The sequence below is a fragment of the Setaria italica genome, chromosome VIII (genome assembly GCF_000263155.2).
Source record: "Setaria italica strain Yugu1 chromosome VIII, Setaria_italica_v2.0, whole genome shotgun sequence".
In the NCBI taxonomy this organism is placed as follows: Eukaryota; Viridiplantae; Streptophyta; class Magnoliopsida; order Poales; family Poaceae; genus Setaria; species Setaria italica.
Window position 1 is genome coordinate 34,163,919 of NC_028457.1, and position 22,909 is coordinate 34,186,827.

General features: G+C 44.1%; 4 protein-coding genes across 4 annotated transcripts; 3 read left to right on the top strand and 1 right to left on the bottom strand.

The window, feature by feature from the left end:
• Positions 1–133: 133 nt before the first annotated feature.
• LOC101764288 (proteasome subunit alpha type-5) lies at positions 134–4,417 on the bottom strand. The gene is made up of 9 exons (XM_004979670.3): positions 4,253–4,417; positions 4,050–4,131; positions 3,456–3,536; positions 2,920–3,033; positions 2,734–2,835; positions 1,980–2,038; positions 1,053–1,155; positions 642–707; positions 134–561 (listed from the first exon to the last, which is right to left on the bottom strand). Exons 1-9 carry the CDS (start codon positions 4,264–4,266, stop codon positions 469–471), a joined length of 714 nt encoding a protein of 237 aa, XP_004979727.1. The 5' UTR covers positions 4,267–4,417; the 3' UTR covers positions 134–468.
• A 1,583-nt stretch (positions 4,418–6,000) lies between these two features.
• Positions 6,001–10,348, top strand: LOC101763885 (DNA repair protein RAD51 homolog A). The gene is made up of 9 exons (XM_004979669.3): positions 6,001–6,158; positions 7,775–7,919; positions 8,026–8,136; positions 8,242–8,333; positions 8,421–8,515; positions 8,590–8,703; positions 9,447–9,576; positions 9,726–9,847; positions 9,952–10,348. Exons 1-9 carry the CDS (start codon positions 6,069–6,071, stop codon positions 10,073–10,075), a joined length of 1,023 nt encoding a protein of 340 aa, XP_004979726.1. The 5' UTR covers positions 6,001–6,068; the 3' UTR covers positions 10,076–10,348.
• A 1,492-nt stretch (positions 10,349–11,840) lies between these two features.
• LOC101767826 (disease resistance protein RGA2-like) lies at positions 11,841–16,234 on the top strand. The gene is given in 5 exon segments (XM_022829560.1): positions 11,841–12,878; positions 12,960–13,016; positions 13,018–14,783; positions 14,844–15,148; positions 16,107–16,234. Coding segments are annotated over 5 exon segments (3,294 nt in total).
• Positions 16,235–19,364: 3,130 nt separating this feature from the next.
• Positions 19,365–22,830, top strand: LOC101763481. Its single transcript, XM_004979668.2, has 2 exons — positions 19,365–19,661; positions 21,601–22,830. Exons 1-2 carry the CDS (start codon positions 19,446–19,448, stop codon positions 21,994–21,996), a joined length of 612 nt encoding a protein of 203 aa, XP_004979725.1. The 5' UTR covers positions 19,365–19,445; the 3' UTR covers positions 21,997–22,830.
• Positions 22,831–22,909: the final 79 nt, after the last annotated feature.

The following is a 22,909-nucleotide window of genomic DNA, read 5'->3' on the forward strand; positions in this document are numbered from 1 at the left end:
CCCCTTATTTGAATCGCAATTATTGGTCGAAATTCAAATATTTACAAAACACCCCCTTTTATTTGCATATAGCCCCCTAATTTGGACCGCGATCTGATTATTTTACAAAACACAGGCCAAAAATAACGGGACGTGAAAAGCTGGACCTTTCCACTGGTAACATTTCAGCAAGTATGGCACCAGGATAAGAGCATCAGCTAATTGTCCAAAAAAAAGCCGAATTCGTAAAAACAAGTGTACTTTCTTTCTGGCAGTACGGAAGTTCTCAACGCTACTTGAAACAAACAGCGTGACAGGGCTGCAGTGAATCAGACTATCAGCGACTGCCCTAGTGGAGTTGACAAGAGTATGATGATGACAGCCATGGCAACACACTAGGCAGATTGGCCCGCATCAACATGTCCACACTTCGTACAAAGACTGTCTATTACTGATCGATGATGCGAATAGCAAGAATCTGGAAGCGTTTCACAGCCTTGCAATGACGGCTTCGACCTCGGCAGGGGTGTAGAGGTGGTACTTGGGGGCGACCTTGGCGATATCCACATTGTTTGGGGTCACCTGTTCAGAATGCGATAATAAGATCACATGTTTCCCTACAGAGCGAGCTATGGAGTATGGAGTGGTTTGCCACGCCCTACCTTCTCTTCCATAACCTGCTTCAGGATAGAAAGGGCTATGGTCTCCGCCTCCTGGAGGGTCAGATCCTGCACCAAGATGTCAGCAAGTTGTTACTCACGATTTTCTTTCGTTGGAATAACAGCCGACATTTTCTATGGATCTGCTCCCAACATGGCAGTAATGCATACACTAATACAAGTATTTAAATAATGGGGTAAAATCTTGGGGTGTCATTCTGTGTGAGTAGCATATTGCCTTAAAGATTCTAAGCAGAATTGCAACCGACGTATTACCCTCAGACACTGTTTCACTGGACTGAGTTTATATAAGATTTAATCGGAGCTTTGATGCATAATTCCATGTAACTAGGGTTGACATGCATCATATCTCCGTAGAACTCTGTGATTCTTTGATTAACTTAGCATTTATACCTTGTTGTACTGCTCCTGCAAGGAGCTATCAGCTCCTTCAGAGCCTGATCCAATTGCCTTTGCGTTGCATTGCCAAAAGGTCCCAGACGGGTCCGTGTAGTACCTGCAGGACACAGAAGGCGATGAATTCTTAGAAGTTCAGTGGCTTTGTGTAAATTGATCATGACATCATTACAAAAAGATTTGTCTCATAATAGAGGGATGAAGATACCATGATTGCATAATAACCAAACTATATGTCCGGGATTTGGCTAAACAGAATAATGATTTTTTCCAAACACTTCCTGGGAAGCAGGAAAAGAAATACTTTTATACTTGAAAACTATTACGCATACAAATATAGAGCATGAGCACATAAAACCCTGCAGAAAATTAACACTGAGCCTTCTTTTTATATATATCACTTAAGCTTGTTATAGCTAAGACCTTGTCCACATACAGAATAGAACTCAATACACGATGAAGATAACCACTAGGGCAATCCGTGTTCACAAGTTCAACAACATTCTGTATTTCCTTATTTTAGAAATTCCACTTTTCAGATAATTTCCCTTCCAAAGATTTGAGCATAATGACCTAGAACAAAACTGCCTAACAAACAACCATAGTTCATCGGAGTAAAACAAACGGTAAGTCTACTGTCTACCCTCTACAGCAACTAGACATAGGCTACTCAATACAGAAACCATGACAACCTAAAAAGAGTCAACAGAGAGCAATTACGATGCATGATAGAAAAATAAGTAAAGCAGCCCACTTTACCAGGACAGATTACAAAAAAGCCAATAAAAAGAAGCTACCATTAATTGCATGATAGTACAATGATTTCATATAACAAAAAAATACAGATGTTTTTTTTAAACATGGATTCTAAAGCCAGTTGTCAAAGAAAACACAGTTCAGTGAGCTAAATGGATAAATACTTACAAGCTAGGTCCATTCTCATCATGTCCAGCAATTAGAAGAGACACTCCAAATGGTCGTGACTGCACCAACAGATAAGTACATCAGAACCCCACTCCATAAAATGACTACTTTTGCACATCTGTTCTAGTTGAATGGAAACAAAAAAGTAGATGGGCGATGCAGTTTTCTGTGGGGCTGGGTTGCCATGTTAAAATAGTTGGCAAATGGGAATATTTTCAAACTTTTTGTAACTGAAACTTCAAAAAGCAATTCAGGGGTCCATCTTCACCTATGCCCTTGGTAAGAAGGTCAAAGATCAAAGAGACAATGCAGGCAGGATGGGTCTCGATTAACGAATTCCTCACTATTTCATAAAGTTTGGTAGCATGTGTTCTCTCTTCTCCAATGCTACTACTAAACTTCAAGCACCACTCAAAAATCTTATGCATATGAAATCCCATATATATAGATAGTGGTTTCGTTATCGTCAATTCACTCATTAAACTCCTTCATACTTTAGTTAAGTAACCATTATTGGAGTAATAGGGCTAACTAGAACACCTAAATGCGAAAAAGGGTAGAAAGTGATTCTGATTACGCCTCTACTTAATTCAACTTCCTCTTAGTCAAAACATTTCAAAAATAAGCAGAAGATCATCAAGCCACATTTAGAATGCAGCAAACAAAGATATAGGTGTAAACCCTCTTAGTCTGCAGGTAATTAATCTTGTTTCTTGTGTTCTGGAGGTGGTGTAATAACATAAACGAAGCTCACCATTGACTCTTCGTCACCTTCACCAAAGCGCAGAGCCAAGTCACAGATAGCTTGTGTAGAAGATTCTACAGTCATTGGCTCCCCATATGAGAACCTATGATTCTGATTGTAAACATGTCAAGTCAGATAAAGATTAACAGATAAAGCTCCCCAAACATGTAAGTTTTTACATCAGTAAGAAAGTACCTGGGTCTCAACACGAGCATGCTCGACTAGCGTTCTAGCATCAGCAATAAGTCCACTCATGGCACAGCCTATGTGCTCATCAATTTCCATTATTTTCTCCACACTGCTGGGTTCCTATAACATCAAAGAGCAAAGAAACATTGAATTCATTAACAGTTTAAGCATTAAACAACCTATAACATGAAAATCAGAGGCTAAGTGGAGCTGCTAAAGCTACCAAATTGAATGAAGTTGAGAGTTTAAAACTCTAAAGTTGTATCAGCTTGAGTACAAAATATTACGAAAATATTGTAGTAGAATTAGGGGCTGCACCAAGAATGTAACAACTGCGTGAAAGAGGAATATCCTAACAGAACTACCTAAGGACAAGCATTGTATAGGAAACCATGAGAGTAAAATGATAGACCAAATGAGAGGAGATTCCTATTGAGCAAGTGGCCAACAAGCAAATGTTTCTCAACTGAACATCCCAATGTTTCGTTGTGCAATGTTCAATATCACAAGCTAAAAGGAAGAATAAGTAAGTTCGTAAGTACCAGCAGTGGCGAGGTGACACGTTTCTCAACAGCGAGGACAACACCATCCTTTGTCTTCAACCCGATTGCAGTCGATCCCAACTGCAAGAGCAAAAGAAACAGCAACATAAGCATCACTTTGGCACAAGAGCATGGAATCAAAATCAGTAGGGGTTTGTGTTTGTGTGTATTGTGGTGCAAGAGTTGTTATTGAGCAATTTCCTACTAAATGCAGTGATCTGCGGCTCTCCTAAAAACAAGCATGGCACCACATCTCAACTGGAATTGACACATCATAACAAACTGAAAAGCCATACAGAACCTTCAACAATCCCAAACCCCAACTAGTAAAATTGAGGGATCCATACTCCAGACTTGAGCACCAAACAACCGCAACGCCTAAATCTCCGCAATTTAGTTCATCCTAAGAAACCCCAACTTCCCCCTCCCAGATTCGCGAGCAAGCAGCCGCCCAAACCCCACAAATCTAGCCCCCTTCCCCCAACAGTCTGCACAGGCGCTCGGCATCACGGCTTCCCCGCCGTCCAGATTCGATCCAACACCTCGCCCTTCATCTACGAGTCGAGAGACAGGAACGGGAGGGAGAAATCTCACCTTGATTGCCTCGATGGCGTACTCGACCTGGAACAGCCGCCCCTCCGGCGAGAAGGTGTTCACCCCGCGGTCGTACTCCGTCCTGCACGCAAGGGAAACGCAGCCGCGTCAGCGCCGGACGCGCCGCCGGCGGATCTAATCGAGGGTTTAAAGAGGAAACAGAATCTGAAACTTCACGGGCGGGGAAGGGAAGCATCGGCTACCTCGTGAGAAACATCCTGTCGTGAAGGCGAAGGCGGCGGCGTCGGCAGCGGCGGCGGGTGCTGGATCGAACGGGAACTCCGCGTCGGCGCCTCCCTCTTCTCCTCTCGCCTCTCTCTCTCCCCTCTCGCTCGCTTTTGATGGCTTCCTGAGCTTCTTGCGAACGAAGTTGAAAGAGCCGAGATGAAGGCACGTTGTCTCACTTGCAGGCGGGTCCCACACGCCAGGCAGACGGGGCCTAGGTTTCCTACTTTCCTCTCCCTCATTCCCGTACACACCTAGCTGGGCTAGATTGTGGGCGTTCGGCTCACGCCATGGCCCATTGGCGGCCCAGGTTGGTCCGATAATAGAAGCCCATCCATCGTCTCCGGCTCTTGGGCAGCGTTTGGTTTCCCGAACGAAATCATACGTGCACCGTTCTATCCTCACCCATCAGACCGTTTGTAAACGGTTGCCTGACTCGAACGATCTCGTTCAGAAACGATCCAGAGTCATCGAATATTCCTATTCCTTTTAGATCTTGTATCCTCCGTGCGAGAAAAAATATCGAACTACGCCATCCTAAACGGATCATCTCGCTTGCATCTGCTCACCTCCACCCCTTCTCCCCTCTTTAATCCAGCCTTCCCTCACGCAGGAGCTACCAGAGCCGCACAGACTGTTGCTACTGGCGCTCGTTCTCTCCTGGTGACGTGGTGCTCTTTGCGCAGGTACAGACTTCTCCTCGTCGCCCACTCAATCTGGTTGCAGGTTTGGTTCTGCGTTGAATCAAAGGTTAAGAATGGGTTTGTGCTGTTCAAATCTGATGTTGTACCGGGAGATTTGCAAACGAATATGTTGATTGGTTGCATTACAGGTTTCGGGTGCTTCTATGGTTTCTTTTACATTTGATTAGTACAGATGTGATTCAGTCTTGCTGATTTTTTTATTGCAAACTGATTTGCTGTTGTCCAATACAAGCTTCACGTGATAGCATGCGTGCAAAACTAATTTGTTCAGTCCAGTAGATTAGCACGGATGTTTAATTTCTCTTATCCCTAAAAATCTTGATACATGTTTTGCACTGTTTTGGATAATGTAGATGGACAACAGGAACCTAATTAGGAGAAAATTGTTGATGCTTATTACTGCAGCATATGCAGCTTCATGTATGGTGGCTTTGTTTGTAACGTCTAGACCATTAAGCAATAATAGGCAACATACTACTTATGGGCCCATGGAGGAGTGGGATAAATTTAGGATTGAGCATCTAACACAAGGATCTAGGATGATACGACCTGCGCAAAAATGATAAGGCTTAAGAGAATCTCATTTTTCCGATTGTGCCAAGTTTTGAGGGAACGCTCTCTGTTACGTGACACTAATTATGTGTGCATTAAGGAATAAATTTCTATGTTCTTGAATACAGTTGATCACAACCTATAAAATAAGTTAGTTGGTATCATATCGTTCAAAATCATCCTATCCAGATGAACCTTCCCATACATATTCCACCTCGTTCGGGTAACCAAACCCTAACCTGAGATGACGGCGAGATGGGAACGGACGGTGTATGCTGGACCACTGGCAGTGTTACAGGTAGGTCCCACGCGCCAGGCAGACGGGCCTATTTTTCCTCCCGCATCTCATTCCCATCTTGTGTACACCTAGCTGGGCTCCATTGCCGGCTGCGTGGGCTCACGCTGTGGCCCATCGGCGGCCCAAGTTCGGTCTGATAAAAGGAGCCCACCGTCTCCGCCTCGAAGCGCGCCTTCCCATTTCCTTTGAACGAACAGACGCGCAGGGCAGGAGAGAGAGAGAGAGAGAGAGAGAGGAGTCATGTCGGCGGCGGCTCAGCAGCAGGGGGCGGCGGGGGCGGAGCAGCAGGAGGAGGTGGAGCACGGGCCCTTCCCCATCGAGCAGCTTCAGGTACGGTCCTGGGCACCTGGCTCTTCCCGTCCCCTCGCCGAAACACTTGCCGGTTTCTTGGCCAGCTTCCTTCCTGTTCCTCTCCGCCCGCGGCGGCGTCTCCGGCTTTTCTTGGGGGGTCCGGGTCTGCGTGACGGGAAATGGGGGTGGTTTCCGTAGCGGGCTAGGGTTCTTTGTGTGGGGGCGTTGGGTTCTTGGCCGAGGATTCGAAGGTTCTTGAATCTTTTGCCCCTTCCTTGGATTTCCCGGCCCGCGCGCGGATGAACTGGCATGGCTTTTCCCAGTTGTTGCCGGCTTGCCGCGGCTTCTTGATTGATCGATTGGTTCGCCTCTTCCCGTGAATGGCGTCAGGATTCTGGGCATTTCTTGAATTTCCGGTTCGTGCGTGGTCGAATCGACATCTTGTCCCCAGATTCTTGGTTGCAAAAACCTAGGTTTCTTGATTGATTGATTGATTGATTAGCAATTCCCCCCTGAATGGCGTCAAGATTGAGTGGTTCTTGGAAATTCCTGTTTGTTTGGAGTTGAATCGGGAACAAATTTTTAGTTGTTATGGAACTCTAGGTCCTACCTCGTCAAGATTCGTCCTTGATTCAGGGCGTCAAGGCTGAGCTTCTCTTGAATTTTTCTGGTGGCTTGCAGTCGCAGTCCACTTAGGTTGGGGTTTCCTGGATTCATTTGGTGGTTTCTGCAGTGATAAACAGTTTCAACGTTTAGGACATTTCCAGCTGAACTGAGATGTGTGCTCTCAATTGAATCTATCTAGTCTCTTGAGTTCATTCTCAGATACTTTTTGAGATTTGCTTGAGAAATGAATCATGAAGTTACTATTCAGTTTCTTGTGATAAATGCTATTCTAAATGATTTTCCTATGCCTGAAGCATTTTAAAAGATGGTGTTAGTTTTTCCCTACCTGACCAGTTCTGAAAATGAGAAATTTGCTGCCTGAACAAAACTGGCTTGTTAAGTAATGAATGAATGATGGAAATACAATTCATTGCTTAATGATATAACTTTCTTCAAGCTCAACGTAGAATGCCAATCCTCTTTAGGATGTATTTTGCAATTTGTTTCCATTCCCTCGTTTCAGTGCCATCTTGGATCTGCAGATTGCAGATTCTGCAGTAATAAACAGTTTCAACATTTGGGACATTTCTGACTGAACAGAGAGGATGTCCTCTCAATTGAATCATAACTAGGCTACCAAGTTTATTCAGGGATATGCTTTTGAGATTCGCTTGAGAAATGAAGCATGAATTCACTATTCAGTTTCTCATTAGAAATGCTCTCCTAGTTGTTGATTTTTCTTACAGCATTTTATATTTGCCAGTTTTCCCTATCTGACCAATTCTGCAAATGAAGAATTTGACACCTGAATAACACTGGCATATTAATTAATGAATGCATGACACAAGTGCATTTCATTGCTTAATGATATAACTTTCTTCAAGCTCAATGTAGACCGACAAAGATCTTAGGTTTGCATTTTGCAATTTATTTCTATCGCTTTTTTTAGTGCCATCTAAGGTGCCTGATTAATTAGTTCCTGTTTCTTGAAAACATTTAGATGTACACTGCTGTATTAATATTAAGTTTGTGCGTAATTTGTTGTCTAGGCATCTGGAATAGCTGCACTGGATGTAAAAAAGCTCAAAGATTCCGGTCTCCACACTGTGGAGGCTGTGGCTTACACCCCAAGGAAAGACCTTCTGCAAATCAAAGGAATAAGTGAAGCTAAAGTTGACAAGATAGTTGAAGCAGGTAAGTAACATGAGGCTGCTAAATGTGCTGATCGTGTTGAGTTTCAGTTGTACGGAAATTGTATTGCACACTATAAATGCCATAATTGTCCGCAAACCTTTTGCAGCATCGAAGATAGTTCCACTGGGGTTTACAAGTGCCAGCCAACTTCATGCACAGCGGCTGGAGATTATTCAAGTTACAACTGGATCAAGAGAACTTGACAAGATCTTGGAGGGTAATGCGCTTGTTCATTCCATGATCCTTCTTTTCCTTCAGAATTTGTATGCTTATCCAGTTGTAACTTCAACTTGAATACTCTGTTATGAACTTCTTTCAACAGGGGGGATAGAAACAGGATCTATCACAGAGATATATGGTGAGTTCCGCTCTGGAAAGACTCAGTTGTGTCACACTCTTTGTGTTACTTGTCAGGTGAGGTTTTTGTCTGCCCACCTCTTTTTCCATTTCATGCTTGAATTGTTTTGTTGGTCTCAAACATGCTCAAAATTCATATTACAGCTTCCATTGGACCAAGGTGGTGGTGAAGGAAAGGCTCTATACATTGATGCAGAGGGTACATTCAGACCACAAAGGCTCCTGCAGATCGCTGACAGGTGATACCTTGATTGCATTCATATTGTATTCTAACATAAATTGGATTTCTAAACATGAACTTTCTGGAATCTAGGTTTGGACTGAATGGTGCTGATGTGTTGGAGAATGTGGCTTATGCCAGAGCTTATAATACGGATCATCAATCCAGGCTTCTGCTGGAGGCAGCTTCCATGATGATAGAGACCAGGCAAGTTGAAATTCCAACTTTCATTTGACTTTAGAGTCTACCTGTTGACTGTATGTTACTTTAAGCTCATAACAAGAACAAATGTGCTTTGTTTGCTTTATAACCGACTGGCATTTCTGCACTTGGTAAATAAGGTAATATATATTTGGTTGTCTTTTCTGCTTATGAATCATAGGATTCAGGCCTTAGTTAATATACTGTTTCTTTCTATCACATACCAATTCCATATGAACTTAAAGAATATATATAGCTCTTTCAAAGAACTGGACTTCACTACTATTTAAAGCAGTAGCTTTGTGAGTTTTCACTCTGTGCATAGATCATGAAAATCCCGGTTTTCTTCATGTCATATTAGTCAGCTAAGTTAACACAGATGTAATGTGGTTAGGCAGCTGATATATATTTCAGTCCAAAATGTACAGTACGAATAGGGTACTATGCTTATACTGTATATACTGCTGAAATGTTCATTATTTAGTCTAATTGAGAAATGCTACTGCATGATTGCATCATAACGGGTGATACAAAAACAGCTGAAAAATTGTCAACGCAACTGCTACTCTGTCAGCGATTTTCATTAATTCTGCTTACAGATACTTGTTTGCTGCACTCGTCAACGTATCAGAATAGCTGGTCCTGTTTCCAGTGATTCTTCGTATATGATTGTTATGAAGATTAGTAATAGCAGAGCTAGCTGTTGTTCCAAATTTCTCATCTGAATTTTTGAATGTCTACAATTGCAGGTTTGCTCTCATGGTCGTAGACAGTGCCACAGCTTTGTACAGAACTGATTTCTCAGGAAGAGGAGAGCTATCAGCAAGGCAGATGCATATGGCTAAGTTCCTGAGGAGCCTTCAGAAGTTAGCTGATGAGGTCAGTTATAACTTACTATAAGTTAGCAATTTTTTTAATCATGGAGAAAACTGAAGTCTTTTATCTTTATGTTTATATTTATGTTATAAGTGATTTTTAAACGGCCCTCATGATTGTTTGGTTTGCTTAATTTTGATTGTTCACTGCAGTTTGGAGTAGCTGTGGTTATCACCAATCAAGTAGTAGCACAAGTGGATGGCTCTGCTATGTTTGCTGGACCGCAGATCAAGCCCATTGGTGGAAACATCATGGCTCATGCTTCCACAACAAGGTGATTTACTTTGTAATATGATACAACCACTTATCTGTATCAAATCCCCAACTCCTGTTGTATTCCTATCCACATCTTATCATAAAATGTCAATACTGTTTCAGGCTTGCTCTTCGCAAGGGAAGAGGGGAGGAGCGAATCTGTAAAGTAATAAGCTCTCCCTGCCTGGCTGAAGCCGAAGCGAGGTTTCAGATAGCTTCTGAAGGTGTCGCAGACGTCAAGGATTGAGACCAATTGACCATCTACCTCTACTTACTACAGGGCACAGCACTTGACCTCCGTTGCTGGCCTGCTGCTTGCTTTGTAACTGCTGGGTCAACTGCTGTGTTGCCCCTCCTTGATGTACAGAGCACTTGCTTTCGCAAGATGCAAATGCAAATGCAAATGCCGCACATCTGCCGTGATGTTGTGAGTGCCACTGTTGTATAAAACGATGTTTGTACTGCATTGCATGTGACATCTGCTACATATATTGAATCAATTGTAGTTTGTTCTGCCGAATCAGCTGTTTTCTCTCAGTTTATCTTGCATTCAGTTTATATACATGCCAGCTACTGAATCAGTAGTGTACTAGTGTGACTGTGTCTGTGCGGGGGAAATTATGACACTGCAGAATTATGGATGGCAAAGGCAATCGCCTGGATTCTAGATCTTTTTTTTCTGTGAATGGGGACTGTGGTGCATAATATTCAAATACCTTTAAATTTGCCATGAAACATTCTGGATTCCCTCAAAGATTTGGAATGCTACTGGCTAGTGCCTGCTGAATGCTGACAGATGGGCAACCGGACATAGTTATATGATCGTTTATGCTTTCTATTGTAGATGTTCAACTAAATGAATCTATTGATTTTGGTTGGATAAAATTCCAGCAGCCTAAGTGTAATTTTTAACCACCGGAGTTATGCTGGATAAAATTCCAGCATCTTGTCAATATACAAGGAAAGTGATGTTGCTGAAGATTCCCAACCGTTCACAAGTGCCAGGCAGCCCTTGCATTGATGTTCAACCTTCATGGTAAGCCATGGATAGTTCGAGGTAGTATATTGCAAAAGCCATCCACGAAAGCCAGTTGACTTCATAGCAGATCGTGGTTGCACGAAAGTCATACGCGCATTTCTCGCCATTGACAAACATACGTGCGAGCTGGAAACTAGTTGCTTGGCATCAAGGCCGAGGTCAGAAGAGCCTCTCGTGTTGATGCAACGGCGTCCCAAGTTCCATGAACATGTCAGTCGTCATCAAAGAAAACATTCGTATTGCTTGGGTGTACCACTTTGAATACCGTACCTGTCAAACAACAAGGAAAAGGTCAACAAATTAATGTTGAACTATTTCTAAGTAATATATGAACATTTTGTTTGACTTTTGTTGATATATTCATATATCAAACCACATCTGTCTGACACCAGACATCCAAAAACTAAATGCCGAACTACTCCTAAGTCAGATCAAACATGTTTTAGCTTGCACATTTTGTCCTTGTTTTCGTCTTAAGTTTGTCCCTTGTAAGCTCCTTGTTCTTAAACAAAAGCAATAGGAAGATAGGTGTTCTAGGTAGAACATGAACCTTTAATATGAAAAGTAAATGAGTTGGAATGAATCAACAAAAAATAGTCATCCATTCACACCCTACAATGACTGTGAACTATGCAGAAGTACAGAAGTCGAAAACTGTGGTACTAAACTATGTATCTCATCATGAAAAAAAAAACCCTTAAGGTTTGTGCACTTTGAATCAGTCCCAGCATCAGTCCATTACTCACACATCTTCAAGCCTAATGATCCTGTGTTTCCAATGGTCGCGGCCTTCTCCTTATTTTACTGATTTCCGGAGGGAGCTAGGCATAAGTTGGGCTTTGACAAGCTTTCTAAAAGCGCCTAAACATAAACCGCACCTCACGAGCTGCCGAGCTCTGACTCTTGACCATTTGCCCTTCTCTTCATCGATCGATCGAGAGATAGAGAGCACAAACCTACCCGTTCTCGACCAATGGCCGCCACCGCTGCCCTGGTCTTTGCAGGGAAGTCGATCGCGACGCCTGCCATCTCGTTCATCGTCAACAAGGCGTTCAGCTACCTCAGCGAGTGGCACCAGGCCGAGGGCATGGAGGCCGTCAAGGATCGGCTTCTGCAAAGACTCTCAGAGATCCAGGCAGTGTACGCCGCTGTCAACCTCGAGCAGATTGAAGCACAGAATGGCAGTGCACTGAACCGGTGGCTTTGGCGGTTCCGAGATGCGGTTGAGGGTGCTGAGGATGCACTTGATGAGGTAGACTACTACAAACTGGAGGAAGAGGCACATGCACGAAATCTTCAACATCAGGTACGCAATCCGGTCATCAGTTTCATAAGAGAAAGAGTAGTTGAAAGATTCGTGAGGCATGCCTCTGAAGGAAAAATGGTGAAGACGCTAAGGAAGGCTTTGGAGGATTTAGATGGAGTTGCAAAAGGTGTGTGCACATTCCTTCAACTCATCAGCCGTTTTGACACTCATCCCTTAATCGGCCATGCTGAAAGCAGCTATCAACAGACCAGCTCTGCTCTGACAGCTACTGAGTTCTTTGGCCGTGACAGGGAGAAGGAACAGATCATGAGGTGGTTGACTGATAAGTTGGATGAAGGTTCAAGCACTTCTAGAAATAGCACAATTCCAGTGTTTGCAATAATCGGAATCGGAGGTATAGGGAAGACCACCCTTGGTCAACTTGTGTGCAGAGATTTAGAAGGTTCATCTCATTTTGAGATAATTGTGTTGGCACATGTGTCTGGTAATACCTTCAGTGTAACGAGGATAACAAAGAAGATCTTGGAGGCAATTACAAAACAGAAGCCAAATGCTGAAACTTTGCAAGCATTACAGCAAATTCTCAAACTGGAACTCGAGAATAGGAAGTTTCTGCTTATTCTAGATGATGTTTGGGAAGACGGCCAAAGGATGGAATGGGAACTATTAATGGCTCCTTTTCAGACTAGCCAAAGAGGAAGCAGGATCCTGCTGACAACCCGAATGCAATCTGTGGCAGATATGGTTACAAGTGTGATGGGAAGTAAAAAGGAGTATATGCACTTACGTGGACTAGATGGAGACGACAATTTTAGACTATTTCAGAAAGTTGCATTTGAAGATTTGAAAGCTGAAGATTACACACATCTCTTGCGAGTAGCTAAAAAAAATCGTATTGAAGTTTCAAGGGTGTCCATTGGTGACAAAGATTGCGGGTGGTTATCTGAAGGAAAACGTCAGTGAACAATATTGGGAGAACTTGCACACACAACTTGAACAGTTAGAAGGGAAATTGGATGTTATCGTCATGACTGTTCTTCGATCAAGCTACCGGCATCTACCTGAAGACTTGCAGCTTTGTTTCAGATACTGCAGCATATTTCCAAAAAATTATATGTTTAAGAAGGACGGATTGGTGAAAATGTGGATGGGCTCAGGACTGATTCATGTTAAAGGTGGAATGGAGAGGCCAGAAGACATTGGTGAAGGATACTTGGCACAATTGACAAGAAAATCATTCTTTTCTTTTGTGCCAACAGGAGATCCTTACAGCAAACACTACACCGGATATTACATCATGCATGATTTATTGCACGATTTGGCACGCAATGTTTCTTTTAGTGAATGTGTAAGACTTGAATATGGTGATTATATGCATGACAGACATACAGTCAGACACTTATGGATTGCAAAATTCAGCAAGTTAACAATTGAGGAGATTGAGGCAATACCATTCTTCAAGAATTTGCGTACACTTGTCATAGAAAGCTCCAGTGATCTTGGCATTGTACATGTACATGCACTGGAGAGAGCTGTAGAAAACTTGAAGGGCTTGCGGTTATTGATCTTAAAAAGGGTACCCAAGTTCTGCTTTGCAAAAGAAGTTGCTAATAAGCACCTTCGTTATGTCTCTTTCTCTGGGATGCAGGAAGTACAAGGACTTTCTAAGCTCTATCACTTGCAAATACTTGCTTCGGAGAGGAGTATTAACCTAGGGCCAGAGCAATTGAAGAAGCTTGGAAATCTTTCTCGTCTGAGATATGTGTCTTATGGAATTAATGGATTTGGTGAGTTTTTTGTTGTTGGACTATCTTCCCTTCAGGAATTGCACAATTTTCAGGTTCAAGAGAAGGAAGGGTACCAAATACATTCCTTGAGAAATTTAAGCAAACTTTGCAAGTTGAAGATGTGCAACCTTGAGAATGTTAGAAGCCATAAAGAGATTATCAAGGCCAAGCTGAGTGAAAAATTCCACCTTAGATCACTATCACTTAACTGGTCTGAGACCAATGATGCCCCAAAGGATGAAGATGACCGGATTCTTGATCAGCTTGAACCACATACTCGCCTTCAAAATCTTGAAATTGCATGTTACAATGGTGTTCGATTTCCATCTTGGTTTAATCACCTGTCCCTCACAAATATGGTGTCACTAGAGCTGCGAAGGTGTGGAAAGTGGGTGCGCCTCCCAGCCTTTGGAAAACTGAAGTTGCTCAAGCATCTTGAATTGCAAAAACTTACTGAACTGAAACAGATAGGCATATCACCTGATGTTTCCTTGCCTCAAAATCTGAAAACTCTGGTGGTGGAAGGTTGCAAAGAATTGAGGGAGCTGCCACTTCTACCTCCTAGTTTAGTTCAATTGGAAATCAATGATGTTGGATTGAGCACCCTCCCAAGAATCGAGGAGCGACATGGTACCAACATGGGTTCTGAAGGCATGCCACCTAAGCTAGTCTTGGTTATCATCAGAGAATGTCCAAATTTAACTTCTCTTGAAAGGAGCTTTCTACTGCAGGAACACTATGTACGTGCTCTTCGGATCCTAAGCATTGTTGATTGTGTAGGATTAATAACTGCACCTTTGTTATTTGGAAAAATGAACCAGCTCACAGAATTTCGTATTGGTAGCTGTTCCAAATTGGAAATGCCCCCTGCCAATCAACTTGGGGACCAACTCAGTCCGGGGAATTCCTGGATCAAATGGAGAATGAGAAATCCTGAAGATAAGCAATTTTCCATTCCCAACACACTCAAAGAACTCTCCATGGTGGAGTGTCGTGGCTTCGAAGTTCCACTGCTGAACTCACTGTTTGGTCTGACTAACCTCACTTCATTGAATTTGTGCGATTGCGCCAAGGTGGAGTCCCTTCCATCACCACGGGTGTTCACAAGTCTTCAGGCACTGCGAGAGATTTTTGTGACAAGGTGTAGTTCTTTGTTAAGCCTGGGTGGGATGGGAGTCCTGCCATACCTTACCTGGCTGGAAATCACAGGGTGCCCAAGCCTTCACAGTAAGACCTTGTTTACTTCCCAAGTTGGGAGGTGCCAAATTAGCATTTTGCCATAAATGCGACACTGTAGCGTTTCATTTGTATTTGTGAATTATTGTCCAAATATTGACTAATTAGGCTCAAAAGATTCGTCTCGCAAAGTACAACAAAACTGTGCAATTAGTTTTTAATTTCGTCTACATTTAGTACTCCATGCATGTACCGCAAGTTTGATGTGATGGGGAATCTTCTTTTTGCATAGTGTCAAAGTTGGGAGTTTGGAGGGAAGTAAACAAGAGCTAAAGGTGCATATTCTTGGGTGGGAAATGAAAATCTAAAGGTCTACTCACTCTGGATCCAGACCCCAAATGACTTATTCCTGAAGCCATTGCGGACATTGCGCGACACCAAAAGCTTGATTATCTCAGTTGGCTTTAGAAGCATACCTCAGCAATGGCTGCAACAAAATAACATGTCCCTCAAGTCCCTGGAAATACTGAAACCAGATACCAGGCTACCACTGGAAGACCTTATTTCTCTCAAGAGATTGGAGTTTGATGAAGCTCGTCGTCACCTAGAGTTTCCCATTTTGCCCTCCTCACTTGAGTCTTTCATTATCAGAAAATGTGATCCAGAGTTGGAGAAGAAATGGACAACACAAGAGACCCCTGAATGGAACAGTATTTCCTGCATACGTCATGTGAAAATAGGTTTTTTCTCCCGTATTCCTATTTCTTACTCACTTCTCTCATGCCATTATCTCCCGCAATTTCTCAGCCTAGTAGACTGGATATGTTAATCCTGTGCTAGGTGTTTTTTCATGTTGTTGGGGTATAAGTGAATTGCCCACCTCTCCCCATTAGCTTAAGCTTTTGGGTTGAATTGGTTGGTGCATGCAACTCAATACATGTTAATCCAGAATTATCTCCTGTGAGAATGTGTTTAGGCATCTGGCTGACTATTAAGTTAATTTTTGCAGGAGACGAGTACTACAGTTTCGGTAAACAAAGCGAATCATTTCCACAGTGGATTTCCCCATCCCTTGAAACGAACAAGGGTTATCTAACATACAAGAAAAGAAAAGGGTATATTACTGCATCGTCTTAGTAATTAAATACAGGCACTTCACATTTCTAGATTCTCACTTCGTTATGAATCTACTCCACTGGTACGTTACAGATCCGCGAAATCCAAACTGCAAACCTGCCTTTAGGTTCCAGAAACAAGAGAGGAATTGAACCGGATCCTTCTTATTAGGATGAGATTGGACAGGTCTGCGAGGAAGAGACGTTCTTCTGGGATATGTGTTTCGCTTGGTAGGTTTGGGCAGAAGCTTTTGGTATATTCCGTACGTGTTAGAAGAAGGTCCCAAAAGGGGCAGCCAATAACGTTACCAGATTCGTTCTGAAACTTTATCCCCACTTGAGTGGTATGGTTCTTCGCGGGTTTGAGAGCCTGGTAGGATGATTAGTAGAGATTTTGTTCCCGACATCCACACAATCCCAGGGATTTAGAGTGTGGTTTGTAAGGCGATGTATATGGTTCTTCTCCATAGTGGATGATTGCTCACATCTCTTCCGTTTATAGGTTTTCAGGTAAATCATTGGTCTCAGGCCTCAATTTGGTGCTCCCTCTCTCTCTCTCTTCTCCCTCCTATTTGGTTACCACACTTGCTACTTTGATGACATAAAGGATGATTTGTGCTGATTTCTTGTCTGATACTGTATATTAGTAATGTAAGCCATTGATGATGGGTGAGTGACAGAGGGGGGGGGGGGGGGGGGGGGTTCTTATTCGGCCAAAATTTAGCTACTGGAATTGGTTTGGACAAAAACACAAGCACGTGGTGTGCATGGGGCGCTTCCTGTGGGCGGCGCGCTCTAGGCACATTACGCGCACAGGTAAGGCATCTGTATGTAGAGGTAGAGAACAGGGAAGAACAAGGAACCAAGCAAACCAAAGAATCAGAGGCGATACGCTCTGATCCGAGTAGAGAACGGCAAGGTTCGAGAAGACAAACTGGAGCAGGACCCGTCGCAGCTGAGGGCTCGACCGCCGCCGCGGCCGCCCCGGGCTCGCTCCCTCCTACCCGCTCAGGCGCTCCGATCCGCCGCCGCCGCCGCCGCCGCACGCGGAAGCCATCAGATGCCACGGGCACGCGCCCACGCCGTCGCACGGGAAAGCGCTACACGCCCTCGGCTGCCAGCGGGGACGGCCTTGGTGGGGCGCCGGGAGGTGTGTGGACACTCGGTGGCAACACGCGGTACGGGGGCGGAGGGCTGCGTGGCGGCGGCGGCAGCGTCGCAGGAGGCCGCGGCATCGGCGAAAGGGGAGCCGTTAGGAGGAAAAAAAATTCTCTGCGGCGGTGCCGCACCGCGCCTGGGCGCCCACATGACCGACGCGTATCCACAGAGCACCCATCCTTTCCATCAGCGAACCAAACCGAGCCGGGGTCTCCTCCGCGAAGCAGATTGAGCTGAATTCCGCTACGGAGCAGAAACAAAAATCAAATTGGGTCTTTGAAAATAGATCGAGCCCCCCTGTCCTCGGGCGTTCGTCGCCGATGGTGAGTGGCACCTCCGGCCGTCGAGCTTGATGCCGCGGCTGCACGTGGACTCTAGCTACTTGGAGCAGGTGCAGTTGGGCAGTTCGCGTGCGTCCAAGAGGTGCATACCCAGCAGAACATCACCGACTCAGAGGATGAGAGCGCATGGTGTCCAATCCTGTCCAATCCAGTCAGACTCGTCGGCTCCATCCGTTAACCACGCCGGCGGCCACCTCTACAGTGACCCGCTCCTGCAGCCATGGCATCCTCATGTACCGAGGCAAACCGTAGTAGATGCAAATCCAGAGAAAGGCAAGGAATACTGCCATCTTCAGACATCATCTGTGGTTGGTTGCAGCCTTGTTGCCGGTAGCAAAACTATGCCGGGCATTTACATCCTGATGTTTTGGTAGCGTATTGTCGGATGGATGGAGGATGGAGTTTAGATTTCAGGAGAAGATTTGGTTCAGGATCTCTAGTTATTGAGCCTTTGTAGTGTAGGTTCGGTACTGATTTGATTTATTCTGTAGTAGCAAGTTTTGTTGGAATTTGTAGAGGAGATATGCAGTGTCAATTTTGAATCAGTACCAATTAATCTGAATGTTCGAAGTGTTGCTGCGGGATTTGATTTGGTTCCGCCCAGCGCTCAGCTTAGAAGAAAGCTCCATGACCCAAGTCAGCTTGATCCTCTAGCAGAGGAGACGCAGGCTCGACTCCATTCGATCGCTGATGGAAATGTCCATGGACACGCGTTGGCCATCTGGGCGGTGTTGCACCAGACGCGCGGTGCGGCACCGCCGCAGAGAATTTTCTTCCCGTTAGGAGATGCCGCTGGACAGGATTGGAAGACACGTGGCGAATTAGTAATTCTTCCTGCTTCCAAACATCGACTTCAAAATTGTTTTTTTCTTTTCTAGGAAAATACACAGATTCCATAAGAGCATCTACAGTATGAACCCGTTCCCCAATCCAACCACCATATTTGAAGATTGCTCCAGCCGACTCAATTTACTTTTCTCTTCTGCCAATAATTATTGGGACAATCCAATAATTCAACCCAACTCTTCCTAATGGAGTAGAAGTTGTGCCTCTCCCAATGTAGTTGTTGGATCGGGATGAGATTATTGGGAGACTGCAAGAGTAACTCTTCCAATAATAATAAAAAAAATATTGGAATATACCTTTAACTAACTATTAGGAGATATTTATTGATGCTCTGATCTCGAAGCACTTTCTTCGTATAAAATATTTTGGATGTGCTGGTGCCCGGACGGACGGAGGCAAATGTAATTGGATTGTCGCGGACAAAAAGCACGTCGACAAGATATTCCAATATTTTAAAGATGCGCGTCTCAGTTTTCTAAAGCTGATAATGAAATAGAAAATAATAATAATAATGGACGCGTAAGTCTTTTTAGGGAATAAAGGACGCGTAAGTACGAAGTCCATCACTCATGGCCCCGCAAATAATGTTTCATCGTGGGCCAACAAGAGAAACAAGCAAGAACTTCATCCGTGGGCCAAGCTAGAAAATGAAGTGGGTGGGTGTGGCAAACTTCGCTTGTGGGCTAACAAATCAACTCGTGGGCCAACACGTCTGGTACATTCCCTCGGCCCACTTAACCCGCCGTCCAGAGGCCCAACTAAACTGACCCATCCCTACCCGTATCCCCACTTCCTCCTAAACCCTAGGCAACATCATCTACCAGACTACCACGCCTCCCGCCGCCATTGCCGGCGGCGAGGACAACACCCCTCCCCCCCTCTCCCTCCATGGCTGCTCCGCCCTACGGCGGGAGCACAGACGACTCGCCCGAGGACTACTCCGCCGCGGCCACCGTCGTCCGCTTCGACCCGCCGCTCCCACTCCTCCGCGCTCCCGTCCCCTCCGCCGCCCCCGGCGAGCCCCACGTCCTCGCCTTCCGCGACGCCGCCAGCTGGAGAGCCGCCTGGGACGCCGCCGAAGCCAGCCTCGTCTCGCAGTGCGAGGTAACGATCCCCCCCCTGACTACACCGTCTCCCCTCCTCGGTCGCGCCTGTGTTAGCAGTTAGCAAAGCTTAGGGGTTTTTTTGGATGCGTGGAACCAATGCGCAAGGGAATGTAGCCGTGCGTGCAGGGTTAGAGCAGATTCGGCGCGTAGGTTAGATTGTTACGGTGAGTGTGCCGATGCGGCTACCAGCGCTGGAAACTTTGCCTGTGGAGTGTGTATTGTGGTTGTGTTTTGTTCTTGCAGCTGGCCGAGGTGCCTCGCGCTAGTTATGCGAGGCAGTAAGTTTATCAGCTGCGGATATCGAACAGGGCAAACCAGCTCCTGGCTACTGGAGTTCAGTGGTCGGGGTTGACAATGCTCTATAACATCAAACTACTATGTTTCCCCCCTTGTGGTTTTCAACTTTCTGATGGTGCATAATGTGTTCTTTGCGGAATGCTGTTTATGAAGTCAGAAAAGGCAGACTAGTTGTGCCTATTTGATTGGACTTGTTTTCGTCCTTCTGCGCCCATTTGCTCTTCTACAGTTTGAGCAAAATATATGTTTCATCAGAAGATTAATTGTGTGTTTGTTTCATCGAATCCTGTTTTGTTCTGTCTTTTGGGGAAACAACCTCACCTACAGTTTTTTTCACAACATTAGCTATTCTACAGTTTGAGCAAAATATATGTTTCATCAGAAGATTAATTGTGTGTTTGTTTCATCGAATCCTGTTTTGTTCTGTCTTTTGGGGAAACAACCTCACCTACAGTTTTTTTCACAACATTAGCTACAATCTATCATACATGGTTTTGCACACACATAAAGTTGTGCTCCATTCATAAACAACTGGGTGACATATTGATGTTATCTGATAATCTGAAGTTAACTATTGGAAACTTTGACTACAAAATACTTTTCACATGTTGCTTGGATTATACGAGTAGATTTTATCTTAGAACATAGTTTCTTTAGAGTATGCATTTGGTATATTTTATAGATATATTATTATAAAAACTAGTAGTCAACGATTGGAATATTTGACTTCAGACAATCCCGAAACCTCACTTTTTTGTGACTGGAGACAGTATTTTTCAGTCAGATGAGTTATGTTTTTTCTTATTCTTTAATTTGGCTTTCCAATTATATGCAAGTTATGTTCTCTTCTTCAAATTAGACCTATGTTCACTTCTGTTCTGTCTCAAATGCTATTGAGCATCAGTTTTGTAACTGAGACAGAGGAGTTCATTTTCTTTTTCCTCCCTTGTTCTCTCATACCTAAAATGTAAGGGCTTTGATTTACCATTGCAGCTGGCCGAGTTGGCTGGCTCAAGTTCTGCCAGTCAATAAGTATAGCAGCTGCATACATAAAAGATAGCAAACCAGCTCATGGCTACTTAGCTTTAGTTGTTGTGGTTGACACTGCTCCACAGTGCTCTTTTTTTTTTTTGACATCTGGCTGTTATATTTTCACACCTGCTCCACAGTACTCATGGCATGTTCGATTCTCATATTGATATTGGCATCTAATACAGTGTCAACGCTGAAACAGAGAATTTGCAATTGACACGTGGGAAGCACATTATTTTGCAGTTAGAACGTTCATTGTAATTTGATTTAGTGATTCTTCCAGTATCTGTATGATATAATCCTTCATTATTTTATGCCATAGTGTTGCATTATGAAGAGCTATACACGTTGATAAATGGTCTCAGAAGTAAATTCCTGGAATGTGCATATTGACTATGTATTTCCTGTAGCAGAAGCATTGCTTTCCGCAGACATGAAAGGCTGAACTTTTCATTTTTAATTTGTGTTGGATACATCATTCACATTTGACATATGCTTTAATCTATGTGGTGTGTACTGTGTACCTAGCACAAGGTTTTTTTTGTTTCATAGGAGGCTTTTCACCTTCAAAAATGTAATAACAAGATGTTGATGCACAACTTTTGCAGGCTGGTGCACGGTCAGGGTGCTCAATCACTGCATCACGCAAATGCAAACCCCCCTGGTGGAAAGGCTTATTGGGAGCTGCCCCGACTGATTATGAAGAAAGAGAGAGATGTGAAGAGCGAGAGATGGCCGCTTGTCTCGAGGCAGCCAAGGAGGCTTGCATTAAGTTTGCAAAGGGAAAATGCATTGGACCATTCCGAGATGCAAGGATCGCCTCTGGGGGTCTCCTGGAAAATACAGATTTTGATGTCTGGGGTGCTGGAGGTGACAAAACAGCATCAGCATCATCATGTGCTCTGAACAATCAGCAGTTGTTCAACCCTGATCACAGTGTGACAAACTACAGAGGAAGTGACTTGCTAGACAGATTGTCAGCTAAAGACAATGATAACGCTTGATGGCTTCCCAACAAAAGTGTAAAACTGGTGAAGACATCATGATGGGATCCAGAATTGAAGCAATAATCAAATAACGGCGTACAGAAGTCTGAGGCTGGTGGTTTCATGCCATATTGAAGTTGGTTCAGTGGCTAGAGATGGTGAAAAACTAACTTCTGGGAATGGGTGCAGAAGATAAGAGAAGATTCCAGTTATGAGGGCCCAGAGGAAGTGCAGTAACCGCGGAGTGGATATCAAAAGACTACTGTTTATTGTGCGTGTTGACCTATTATTCGAGTTGGTGCTCGGGGCAACACATCAGGCATACCGTTTCTCAGTACGTCAATTGCAGGAAAACACAATTAACTTTTCTAGAAGCAACTGCAATAATGCGAATAGTTTTCTGAGTTGTGGAGCCATGGAGGAGACGGCAATCTTTATGCAGATTCTCGCAGCTTGAAGATCAATCTCTTCTTTTGTGGTATTAGCCAAGTGTACTTGAAGATCTGTGAAGCAATCTGTTCTTTTGGGATATTAGCCAAGTTTACTTGAAGATCTGTGAAGCAATTTATCCTTTTGGGGCAGTAGCCAAGTATTCTTGAAGATCTGTGAAACTTTTTATCCTCGCCTCTTTTGGCGTATACACTGGAAGTGAATCGATTGCTTCCATATTCGATTTGTAGCAGCACCCACCTGTGTAATAACTGACGATGTGGAAGAGTAGCTCGCTGCCTAGTACTGGCAGTTGTACATCATCTCTATGCCAACATGCGTTGTGCTTGTATGGTTTCACGCGCTGCAGAGTCTGTAAGCAATAAAAGTAGGATCAGAAATGCACGGGCGATTTCAGCCTCAGGGGCCGGTGCCAATTAAACATCGCTGCTGCGCAGCCTGGACAGTGAATGGCAAAGGGGCCATGCATGAAGCGTAGTCA